The sequence below is a fragment of the Octopus sinensis genome, linkage group LG7 (genome assembly GCF_006345805.1).
Source record: "Octopus sinensis linkage group LG7, ASM634580v1, whole genome shotgun sequence".
Classification (NCBI taxonomy): domain Eukaryota; kingdom Metazoa; phylum Mollusca; class Cephalopoda; order Octopoda; family Octopodidae; genus Octopus; species Octopus sinensis.
The window spans coordinates 96,250,867-96,264,650 of NC_043003.1; the positions used below are offsets into that span (position 1 = coordinate 96,250,867).

The following is a 13,784-nucleotide window of genomic DNA, read 5'->3' on the forward strand; positions in this document are numbered from 1 at the left end:
GGTGTGTGATGTGTTCGCCTTCCTACTTACTGGAACTTTGGTCTTTGCAACATTGACTCTAAGGCCTTTCGATTCTAAACCTTGCTTCAACACCTGTATTTCAAAGGCCCGACCCTGTAATATTCTGTGTCATGCCTAATTTTCCTGTGAACTATGTTAAAGGTACATGTGTCTGTGGAGTGCTCAATCACTTGCACATTAATTTTATGAGTGGGCTGTTCCATTGATCAGATCAACTGAAACCTTCATTGTTGTAATTGACAGAATGCCAACAACCCATGCTAGCATGGAAGGCAGACGTTAAATCATGATGATATATAATCACATATGTGTGTGTAGTTTGATGCTCATTGTATTTTAATTTGCACGAGTCCTTCATGTGTTTTTTCATCGTTTGCATAATTTTATCATTACACCCTAATGTATACAATGTTGCTTTTGTTTTCCTACATCTATTGTTTGCATTAATTGAAATGTCTTCATAAATTGCTTCTTAAATATAATCAATTCAGAGAGACATTCAGACATCACTTTCATAACATTGATTCTCTTTCTATTCTTCTATTATATTTTCCTGTGTGTCACAAAGAAACATATAGATACACACCCACTTAAAAAATAAAGGAAAGTAATTTTCTTCATACCTGCAGAAAGACATAAAAATATATCTCCTAAATGTTATTTTTCATTCTGTTAATGTTTTCCTTTGTTTGTTTTTGTATGGTAACGGCTATACATTTTAATTCAAATATGTTTAACTCCCATTATCCATGCATGCAAAACTAAAGATTATTATAATTTCACTTCAAGAGCTCTCGATTTCACTTATTCTATTTCATTCTATATGACCAAACAACAATCTGTTGCCAAGGATCTCACAGAGCCTCTTTCTATGATACTTAACACCTAAATACCAATCTCAAAATCTACGTTGTCCTCAATTATTATTATTATAATTGTTATTATTAAGGCATGAGCTGGCGGAATTGTTAGCATGCCAGGCAAAATGCTTAGCGGCATTTCTGTTGGTCTTTACATTCTGAGTTCAAATTCTGTTGAGGTCGACTTTGCTTTTCATCCTTTCTGGGTTGATAAATTAAGTATTAGTGAAACACTGGGGTTGGTGTAATCAACTTATCCCCTCTCCTAAAGTGACTGCCCTTGTGGCAAAATTTGAAACCATTATTATTATTATTATTATTATTATTATTATTATTATTATTATTATTATTATTATCATCATTATTTCTTTTTATCATGGGTTTTGGTGGAACTCCTGGAGGCTTACATGCATAGTGGGCTTGCTTCCTGCAGCCTACGGTACCATACTATCTGTTCTTTTCAGCTATCTAATACTTTCCTGATTATTCTGGCCGTACAAAGGAGGCAAACCTTTTGTAACAGTTGTATTGGACACTCTATTCCAATTTCCTTGATATTCCTCTTGATGCCTTTTGATACTGTTCCCAAGGACCCAACACTATCTTCACTTCAATTTCCTTAGCCAGGCTATTTCATACTTAAGAGGACTGTATCATTATTATTATTATTATTATTTTCCAATTGATTTGCATTTTATTTCATTTTCTGACTGAGTCTCAACCATAGACCTAAGGCACATATATATTAGATGGAGAGAAAATTCCTGAGAATGTGGACAGCTGATGTCAACACAATTTTTTGAGTTTCATAGCTTATTGGTTTCCCAGGGATCTCATCAAAAAATTTGTCAGTACCTTGTATTTGTCAGGTCCTTATATTTTGACAGATTTTTAAATTCCTTTGCTGGGATGGTTTTATCAGTAGGCACTGTCGTATCAATTAACAGGCATGTCTTAAGTCTTTGATTACAATGTCTGGTCTGTTTAGCATTTATTTGCCTGTCTGTATGTATCCCATGATCCCGTAGGATGGTAACATTCTCTCCCTCAGTGACTGGCTCTGGATAGTGTTCATACCATTTCTTAGCATGTAGGATATCATAGTGATGGCATATGCTCCAGTGCAATTATTGGCCAACTCGATCATTCCTGGTTTTATATTCTGAAAGGGCAAGGACTGAGTAACTAGCAAGAATATGGTCAATACTCTCAAGTTTGTCATTGCAGAGTCTACACTTTGTCTACCTCATTGTGTGTCACATTAACTTGATAGTTCTGAGTGAGGAGATACTGACCTTGTGTCACTAGGATAAATCCTTCTGATGTGTTTTTCGCATATCTACATCAGCTTCCTAGCTCGTTTAGGGTATTGCCCATGCAATGGTTTTTCTTGCCACAGTCTTGATATTTACTTCAAGCTTTCTTATTTGACTTTTGTTTTACACTTAATGGGTGGTATGTCCTTATCATCATTATAACCAGGGAACTCAAGCTCTTGTCTGTATTTATATGCCTCCCTTGAGATTGAGTGCAGTTTCTTACTCTGTTCATGTTTCCTTACCAGCTGTATCATCCAGTCGGTGTTACTTTGGATGTACACTTGGAGTCCTGTCATGGTTGTTTTATAGAATGTTTCATGCTGGAATAGGTGTGTTTACGTCCCCATCACTTAGCAGTTCAGCAAAAAGAGACTGATAGAATAAGTACTAGGCTTACAAAGAATAAGTCCTGGGGTCAGTTTGTTTGGCTAAAGGCAGTGCTCTAGCATGGCCGCAGTTGGATGGCTGGAGCAGATAAAGAGATTTCTTTTAACTAATGACAAGATCTAACTTTGACAATGAGGTTAGAACATTAAGCTGAGTTAATTCCAGTATTTATTTTATTTTCTATTTGCTGCTTTCCATTTCACTGTAACCCTCTCAGTCAACACAAATCCTTGTCTTGCAAGCAGCACAGCAACCTGACTAATGTTGGTACCATAAATAAAAGCTCCCAGTACACTTTATAAAGTGGTTGGTGATAGGAAGAGCATCCAGCCATAGAAACCATGCCAAAACAGACACTGGAGCACAACAACGCAAGACCTTACGCCCATCAGATCCTGTCAAATCAACCAACCCAATCCAGCATGGAATGTATACATTAAATGTTGATGGTGGTGTTATTGATGATGCTGATGCTGATGATGATGATGATGATGATGATGATGATGATGATGATGGTGGTGGTGGTGGTGGTGGCGACGACGACGACGACTAAAGACAGCATAAGATGCTACCTTAGATGGGACTAGAAAACATACAAGGATATATTTAGCATGTCATTCTGTTGTTTCAGCCAACTCACTATTCTTTATTAAAATTGATTTGTTAATTAGCCACAAGGGCAAATTCCAAGACAGAAAATGTATAATCAGTTGACTCCAGCTTGTTACGGGTGTTTATGTTATCCACCTCGTTAATTGGTATTTATCTTATCCATCTGAGAGAGCTGAATAGGATATATAAACTTGGAATGCAGAAGAGCAAAACAACTGTAAAATATTTAGTAAACCTCTGCATATGTTTAATATAATTAAATCACAGCCCTTATTTTTCTTTCCATGAATTCATTAATTAATTTGTGCATTTGCATGAATTGTTACAGTGCACAGATGAATGCATTTATTAACAATAATTATTCGGTCATGAAATTGTGTATTTTAATCACAACTGAACTGAGTGCATCATGAAGACTAATGTGCTTTGCTCAAGGGTTGAAATTTGCTTCAGGAATCTATTTCGAGCTTCGTATGATGGTAATGTCTGGAAGGAAAATGAGACCAAAATGGAAATTACAAAGTATCATGAGAAAAAATCTAAGCAGCAAGAACATTTTGAACAATATGCTAAGGCTAATAAAACCTATGATAAAAACTAATTGTATGGATTGATGAAACCATGGTATGCTCTAGCAAAACTAAAAACAAAAAAACATTCAGCTGAAATTGTCAGCATTCAAAATTAGGTGATTTTGCAGAACACTCGGCTTTACATAGAAGGACTATCAGATAAACCAGCCAGTCTTAGAACAATGGTTGAGAGGAGAGAAGGATTCATAGAAAGAGTTAGAAGGAAAATGTAGTAGTGTAGTCATTTACTATTACAATCATAGTTAAAAAGTAGAAAGTTATAATAGAAGGCAACCAAAAAGAGATTAACTCACTGATACTGAGACATAGATTAAGAAGAGAACATCATAAAGAAATCCCAAGATTAATTGGGATGAAAAAAAATTCATATTGACAGAAACACTAAGGAAATTATTTGAGTCTGATGGACATCATATAGTCTTCTGAAATGTTTTAGTTCAGTTTTATTGGCTGTTTTAATGTAAGTTATCAACCGAAATGATTGTTCTTTGCTTATATTTCAATGTGTTCCATCTACTTATAAAAGTAACCATTCTAGGATCACAGCAAATTTTGAAAAATCTCAAGTAAAGTCAAAATTAGGTGATTATTCAGTTGACAGCATATACTTCCATAAAATTTGGTTTTGATTCCTAATGCCTGTTGAACAGAACTAAATATACCAAAGTTGTTGGCTGTCTTAAGAATAAATTTGTAAACACATATTTACATAAAAGCAAAGCCTCAGGATGAATATAAAATGTGTATGAAAGAAGAAAAAGTTCACCATTCAGTGGGAGTTTCTCTTTGTACATGACCTGGTCTTAATGTTTTCTCAATGAAATTCATATCATATTAATGTCTTTATATTTACACTCTCTACCTTTTAAGATCATCTTTATCTTAGTTCCTGCAGTTTGTGCCTCACTTTTGTTTTGATTTTAATTCAGTTGAGAGACCACATCCATATTCTGTTATTTGATGTTCAGAAAGAAATGTTGGTTTGTGTTTCACCTGGTGCTCACATTTTTATTCCCTTTTACCCACAAAACCGATTTTTTTTAAATGTACGTAAGGCTAAATATATTTTATGTAGCTCACCTACAGAAATCGTTTTTTTTTATTGTTTACAGATTTACCAAAACCATTTCAAAAAGCCTTCCATTATTTATGGTGCTAGCATGGATCCTTTCTGTTGCAATGATAGTAAAAAGTGTCGTTTATGAGAAGGAAAAACGTTTGAAAGAAGTGATGAAGATTATGGGTTTAAAGAACAACGTTTACTGGATAGCCTGGTTTATTGATGCCTTCTTAATCATGATGTTGTCGGTGACACTTCTAGTTATAACATTGAAGGCAAGTAGTGTTTAATCCTTGGCAAGCTTCACAAACCTGCTAAACTGAAGCTAGCAAATAATTCTTTTTCTTTAAAATAACAGTTTTCGTTGTAAACGAGTTTTAACTTTTTTTCTCGTATCTCAATACTATGCTGTTTAATTTTATAATTAAAAAAATCACTAATTAATATAAACATAATAAATAAGATGCATTTGTCAATAACAGATTTGTCTTATTAATGTCATGTAAATGTATTTCTAAGCATGGTATGATTTGTGCCATGCACTTCAGGTTGATGAGATATTTGTTTAGTATTGAATGCCTCTATGCTATACAGCAGGAGGTTGTACCTGATCAGCATACCTGTTTACAACTAGAGTAACTAATCTAGCAAGAGTTAAGTCTCCTAACCATAGACATTGCATAAAACTAGCAAGAATATTTAAACTCTCACTCTTTAGCCATTTTGAAACTAATCTACTCATAATTGTCCTTGGATTTATAGTACAGACTTCCTGTTTTAAAGTGATCTAAATTAAACTTTCTTATTAATTTATGTTCCAAACATCAGTTTAAAAATGACAAAATTATTTCACTATTGTAACGTCTATCACCAGAACCTATCAAAAGATATTCATATACTCTTTTACTTGTTTCAGTCATTTTTGACTGTGGCCATGCTGGAGCACCGCCTTTAGTCAAGCAAATCGACCCCCCCCCCCAGGACTTATTCTTTGTAAGCTTACTACATCGGTCTCTTTTGCCGAACCGCTAAGTTACGGGGATGTAAACATACCAGCATCGGTTGTCAAGCGGTGTTGAGGGGACAAATACAGACACACAAACATACACACACACACACATATATATATATATATATATATATATATATATATATATATTATATATATATACGACGGGCTTCTTTCAGTTTCTATCTACCAAATCCACTTACAAAGCTTTGGTCGGTCCGAGGCTATAGTAGAAGGCACTTGCCCAAGGTGCCACGCAGTGGGACTGAACCCGGAACCATGTGGTTTATAAGCATGCTACTTACCACACAGCCACTCCTACGCCTATACAATAGTATTTTTCTATGTCAGTCTGACACTGTACTAACAGTTGCAAATAACTAAATAAATAAATATGCAAAAAAAAGAGAAAAAATCTATATCGCTAAGTAAAAACAGGTACAGGTGATGTTGGTTAGGTGCAAAACCCAAACTCCTATGACATCAAGGAATTTTGTTTAAAATATGATGTTCTTAGTTCCTTAATTTTGTAATCAAATTGAACTACTATTAAAAGTCTTAAACTGATACTTTGTACTGCATTAATTTGTGTAAAGGCTCATATATTAATATCTAAAGTGTCAATCACATGTAACTGCATATGATTAATATGAATTAGGCTATCAGTCTCTAAAAGCAAGTTGAGTATGACTACCTAATGCTATAATCAAATTTGATCAATATCTAATCATATTAGACTTAGAAATCAAAATATGCCAACAACTATTATCTACTTTCAATTCATAAAAATAAATTCAAAATGTCAAAACACAACTGTTATTTCCTTCTGGGAAAATCACGATATGCTTTTCTTTAAAAAAAATTCTTATTCTCCTCTTCTATCTCTGTCAAGGGACAACAAGTTCAAAGTCCACTAAACTCAACTTTACCATTCATTCTTTTAGGATCAATAAAATAAGTACCAGTTGAGCACTTAGGTTGATGTAACACCCTCCCCCAAAATTGCCACCTTGTGCGATTTGAAACCCTCCTCCTCCTCCTCCTCTTTCTTCTTCTTCTTCTTCTTCTTCTTCTTCTTCTTCTCTTCCTCTTTCCATTTTTATTTCTTCTTAATTTTGGGGACTTAGCTGGTTAGTACTTCTACTTCTTTTGAATTTACACTCTCTTATATCATAAATTCCTCAGTTAATATAAAAATGTATTCTAATGACTACAAATATATCATATAAATATGTATTTATATAAATTCAACTTCTTTTCATTTTTTTTTTTTTTATTTTTACATTTCAGGGTGGTCATGTGATTGAACATTCAGATGCTGGCTTGCTCTTCTTATTCATGCTCTGCTTCTGTATATCGACCATTTCACTATGTTTCTTGATCAGTGTGTTTTTCTCACGTGCCAACTTGGCTGCCGTATGTGGAGGGTTTATCTATTACATAATTTACCTGCCATACAACATGTGTATGCAATGGGAAGATTATATGAATATACATTGGAAAAGATTTGCTGTAAGTAAAAAAACAGAAAAATTTTAAGTAAATTAGGAAGAAAATTTTTTTTTTTTTCAAAATTTCTATTTTAATATTCTTTGGATGTAATGAAAATTTAATAATATTAGTTTAATATGCATTTAAAAAATTATTATTATTATTATTATTATTATTATTATTATTATTATTATTAAGATTATTTAAGGCAGCAAGTTGGCAGAATTGTTAGCATGCCAGGCAAAATCCTAAGCAGCATTTCATCCGTCTTTAAATTTGGAGTTCAAATTCCACCAAGGTCAACTTTGCTTTTCATCCTTTTAGGGGTCAATAAATTAAGTACCATTTGAACACTGGTGTCAATGTAATTGACTATCCCCAGAAATTCCTGGCCTTTTGCCAAAATTTGAAACCATTATTATTATGATTATTTAAATCGGTGAACTGGTAGAATCGTTAGCACACCAGGAAAAATACTTTGTGGCATTTCATCTGTCTTTACATTCTGAGTTCAAATGCTACCGACGTCGACTTTGCTTTTCTTCCTTTAGGGGTCGATAAATTAAGTACCATGAAACACTGGAGACAATGTAATTGACTGATCCTCTCCCAACTAATTTCAGGCCCTGTGCCTTCAGAGAAAGAATTATTATTATGTTTATTAAGGCAGTGAGCTGGTCGAATTGTTAGTATGCTGATAAAAATGCTTAGTGGCATTTCGTCCATCTTTATGTTCTGAATTCAAATTCCTCTGAGGTCAGCTTTGCCCTTCATCCTTTTGGGGTTAATAGCATAAGTACCAGTTGAACACAGGAGTCGATGTAATTGACTTAACCCCACTTCCCAACTTTGCTGCCCTTGTACCAAAATTTGAAACGATTATTATTATTATTATTATTATTGTTGTTGGGGTGGCGAGCTGGCAGAATCATCACCATGATGGGCGAAATACTTAGTGACATTTCTTCCAACTTTATATTCTGAGTTCAAATTTCGCTGAGGTCGGCTTTACCTTTCATCCTTTTGGGGTTGATAAATTAAGTGCCAGTTGAGTACTGGGGTTGATGTAATCGACTTACTCCCACCTACAAAATTTCAGGCCTTGTGCCTTTAGTAGAAAGGGTTATTATTATTATTATTCTTCAAATTGTTTCAGCTTTAAAGCTGCAGTCATTCTGGGGCATGTGGTGCATTGGTAGAATTGTTAGCATGCTGAATATAATACTTAGTTGCATTTCATCCATCTAAATATTATGAGTTCAAACTCTTCTGAGGCTGACTTTGCTTTTCATCCTTTCGTGTTCAATAAAATAAGTACCAATGCAATGAACTAGCCCCTTCTCCAGATTTCAGGACTTGTGCCCATAGTAGAAAAGGTTATTATTATTGGCAGAATCATTAGAGCATTGGAAGAAAATGCTTTGCAGTATTTGTTCTGACTCATTACATTCTGAGTTCAAATTCTCCCGAGGTCAGCTTCACTTTTTATTCTTTTGGTTTTGATAAAATAAAGTACCAGTAAATGTACTGGTTTTATGCCTAGATCAGAAACCATTGTTGCTGCTTTTGTATGGAAAATAATTTTATATGATTAAATAGCTCAGGATTTAACTTTAAATATATAACTAAAAATGATTAATGACAATGTATATTAATTGTTCTGTTCATTATATAGATTCAGCTTTAAGAGAGACACTAGTTTTGTACATACATATTGATAATAAAGCTAGGTTTTACTCCACTGACATCGGTATTTGTTACAAACATCTGCCTGTGATTTTAAGTAGTACCAACACTTCATTAAGATTCACCATCACTTTCACAATAGCTTAGAATATTAACCAATGTTTTATTACATGAAAAAACTAATTTAATTAATTAATAATCAGAATTTTCCAACCACTTCGCATAACCTGTTGCAGATCAGATATATTTTCACTGCAATCATATTCAGTTCTCTTTGATTCTTAGATTGATGTCAAAAGCCAATGACCTACAATAGTAAATAAGTTATTGAGAAAACCTGAAATTTTCTTTACGAATATATAGTCATTTCAGTTAAGAAATATTTTTTGTCAACTTGGAAAATGATATTTCCAAATAATGTTATTTTATTTTCTTATTTAAGACCATAACAATTACTAAAAATGTTTGGTCTAATTTGAATTGCTGTAATACCTTTTACTAGATTAAGTAATTTAATTATGCAAATATATGTTTATTGCTTTTTATTTCTATGTTCTTTACATCTATAAAAGTAATAGATTACATTCATTTCACGTTGCTCCAGTCCACTCAGTTGTAGAAATGAGTTTAGCCTGAAGAGAGATGGGCTCTCCCAGGCTTTCTTGACTAAGATACACTGCATGGCTGCAGTGCCCCAACGACTCCCAAGGAGCTTAGGGACTTCTCATTGCTCTCCATGAGACATCAAACTGTAATCACTGCCAGTTTAAGTGTGCAGAGTGGCCACAGATCAAACTGATGAAGAGAAGGACTAGCCAACTGAGTACAGTATTTCATAAACAGTTTATTGTTGTTTTACTTTAAACTCTCTGCAAATGTTTTGTCAGGTATTTGAGCAGTACATTTAATTCAGTACCATCTCAGTTCACTTAATTGTTTGAAACAGACACCAGATCTTCTAGAAATGTTACCTAGTATAGACAAGTGTCCTATTTATATCTTACACCTGTTGAATTTAGCTCTGACTCTTTAAACCATGAGAAACATTAACAAAGACCAAACTGAAAAATGGTATATTTGGAGCTATGGAACTAGGGTCCTGTTTGTGTTATAATTCATATTCTATATTTTGGTCATTTAACATTCAAACATAATACTTTTATTATATTCATCATATTAAATGAAAGATACTTTGAATAAAAACCCATGTAAAGAAGTAGATTGTATGAAAAAATTATAATACTGCTAATTTAAATAAAATGCTGGATTTCTACATTGCAGTGTCTTTCTTCCAATGTTGCCTTTGGATTTGGTTGTCACTATATCGCTCGGTTCGAAGAACAAGCAATCGGATTACAATGGTCAAATATCAACAATAGTTCTATGCCAGATGATAAATTTAACATGCTTCAGGTTATGTTCATGATGCTTCTGGATGCTTTGATATACTTACTTCTCAGTTGGTACATTGAAGCTGTATACCCAGGTAATACATAGTTCTTATATATTCTGAAATATTATTTTTGCAGACATGACTATGTGGCTAAGAAATTTGCTTCCCAATCATGTGGTTTCAGGTTCAGTTTCACTGTATGGCACCTTGGGCTTCTACTATAGCCCAGGCCAATCAAAACCTTGTCAATAGATTTGATAGACAGAAGCTGAAAGAAGCCTGTCGTGTGTGTGTGTGTGTGTGTGCGTGCATATGTATTTATATGATTTACATGTATGTGTATCTGTATGTGAGTTCATATTTCCCTCATTTTCACATGTGTTTGCTCACTGGTTGTAAACAATAGCTTCACTGATGTTGTCCTTTGCTTACAATCCACTGCAAAAAGCATATTTGGGATTCTCAACATGTTACATGACCATTGTAAATGAAACGCTCTTTCATACAATGTCATTTGTTTTGACTTCTCCATCTAAAACATTTCTATGTTGTTTGTTGTTTGATAGTCTAGGAAACAATTACACTGCTTGGAAACAAGTGAGGCTTCACAACTGGAAGGGCACAAGGCTATAGAAAACTCTTCCCCGACATATTCTCATGTGAACCTTGCAAACATAGTAATAGTAGATGTTAAAATGAGGAGGAGGAGCTTGAGGATGCCATTTGTACATTACAACAACAATTTCATTTATTTACATTATTTACATTTGATGGATATTTGTCCTCATCTTGTTTGTTGTTAACACAACGTTTCGGCTGATGTCCGCTCCAGCCTTCATCAGGTGTCTTGGGGAAATTTCAAACCTGGGTTCTCATTCCTAAAGTATTTTTTCGATGTTGTTGTTGTTGTTGTTGTTATTATTATTATTATTATTATTTCCCCAAGACACCTGATGAAGGCTAGAGGGTATATCAGCCAAAACGTGTTAACAATAAACATGAGGACAAATATCCATCAAATGTAAATAATGTACATAATTCCTCATCTCTTAAATATAGAACAACAATTTCATTATCTTTGATAATTCTATGAAATTATTCACGACCAAAATTTAAAAGTTAAAAAATTTATAATTTTGAAAAATTCTATCTAATTACATGCCTGATTTTTATTTCTTTGAATAGTTGATTTCATTCATTCAACTTTTTTTTTTTTGTCTTCTCTCTCAAGGAACATATGGTATTCCTCGGAAATGGTACTTCCCTTTCCAGAAATCTTACTGGTTTGGATATTCTTATAAATATACTCAAGATGTTTCAATGCATAAAACCCCAAATGTAGAACTTTCTCGAGAAGGTTTGTTGTTAATTTTTCTTATGGTTTTAAATAATAATACATCATAGAAAATATCGTTATACATTCCATGTACATAATTTTATTACTGTTACAAGCATTAAGAAACAACCATGACTCAGATAACTCTCAATGATACTGCTCATCTAGCTGTAAATTTGTACAAAACTCAAGTTACATCATAATAACAATTAATGTTTTGGCTCTGCCATTTTCTATCTCACCTGACTATTGAAGCTTTGTTTAAGTTAGTGTTAACATGTTTAATGTAGCTAAGCTTTGATCTCACTCTACATCCTGTCAGGTGTGAATAGTCACTCTGTGTTCATTTAAATGGCTTTTGAATTTTCATTTTCATGATGTCATGATATTTATATGATATGATACATTTTAAAATGTCCTTCCTGAAGTATCAATTAGTAAAACACTATTTTGAAATATCTTTCTTATAATGGCTATATCTTTGCCATCCAACCACTAGGTTTTCTTTAGAAGTGCTTTGATATGATAACCAAATAATTGTTATCTTTCTGCTATATTTCGTAATTCTAATATATCAGTTTTGAAATACATTTCATCTTTTATTTTCTAAGTTAATTTAAGACAGCCAGTTGGCAGAATCATTAGTAAGTTAGACAAAATGTTGAGCAGCATCTCTTCTGGCTCTTTATGTTTTTGGTTCAAATTCCACCAAGATCAACTTTGCCTTGATGAAATAAGTATCGATGGACTTTGAGGTCAATGGAATAGATTAGCCTCCTCCCGCTAAAATTGTTGGCCTTGTGCCAAAATTTGAAACCATTCTGTAAGTTAATATGAAAAGTTGAAGGTATGCCAGATTAATTTAACTTCCTATATGCTTTTATTGTCCCACCCAGACTACCCTGTAAAATGGTTGACTTTTGGAAGGGCATCCAACCACAAAAACTATACCAAGCAGATCTAGTTGATGCTAGTGCCACGTAAAAAGCACCTAGTCCCCGTGGTTGGCATTGGAAGGACATCCAGCCATAAGAACCATGTCAGATCAGACCTAACTGGTGCTGGTGCCTCATGAAAAGCACCCAGTCCACTCTATAAAACCATTGGTGTTAAGAATGGCAGCCAACCATGAATACCATGCCAAACAGACAGTGGAGTTGGCACAGTTCTCTGGTTTGCCAGTGCCTGTCAAACTGTCCATCCTATACCAGCTTGGCAGACAGACTATGAATGATGATGAAGATGAGTTTCAAATATTGTTTATTCCTATACTCAATAGAAGTTATAAGTAACAGTTTAGATCTTAGAAGGCCACAGTTATAGAATTATCCTAAAAACTGAAATTACTTCAAGAGACAAAATTGCAAATTGTTTCAAGAATATAATTATTACTTCATGCTGTGATTTACCAACACCTAAATTTTTCATTTATTTCTTAATTTTTTTCTTTGTATTATTGTCTTCTTTTTCTTTCAATATTTCAGTTTCAGGAAAAATTGAAAAAGTTCCTAACACCTTCAAAGTTGGTGTTGAATTAAAGGATTTAAAGAAAGTTTACAAAAAAGGACAGCAGCCAGCTGTTGATGGTCTAAGTCTCAAGTTTTATGAGGGACAAATTACATCGTTCTTGGCCACAATGGAGCTGGTAAAACCACAACTGTGTAAGTAATTATATTATAGTGTGCTTACATTAATATACGTTTCTTTTATCTTTCACTTGAAGAATTTTAGTTGAACAAATTGACCCCAATACTTATTTTTTTTAAGGTGCTTATTCTATCAGTCCCTTTTGCCAAGCTGCTAGGTTGCTGGCAATGTAAACACCAACACTGGAGTCAAGGAGTGGTGGGGTGGGGTCAGGAGGACAATCACAGACACACATGCATGTGCGCACACACACATACACTCACATGCGATAGGCTTCTTTCTGTTTCTATTTATCAAATCCACTCACAAGGTTTTAGTTGGCCTGTGGTTGTGGTAAAAGACACTTGCTGAAGGTGCCTCATAGTGGGAT

The 13,784-nt window shown here is 33.9% G+C and overlaps 1 protein-coding gene across 1 annotated transcript in view; it reads left to right on the forward strand.

Moving 5' to 3' along the window:
- LOC115214536 (phospholipid-transporting ATPase ABCA7-like) overlaps positions 1–13,784 on the forward strand; it is a 298,993-nt gene that overhangs the window by 157,868 nt on the left and 127,341 nt on the right. Inside the window, 6 exon segments of the mRNA XM_036504975.1 lie at positions 4,905–5,127; positions 7,152–7,373; positions 10,320–10,524; positions 11,663–11,788; positions 13,252–13,392; positions 13,395–13,428. Coding sequence (XP_036360868.1) covers positions 4,905–5,127; positions 7,152–7,373; positions 10,320–10,524; positions 11,663–11,788; positions 13,252–13,392; positions 13,395–13,428 — 951 coding nt within the window.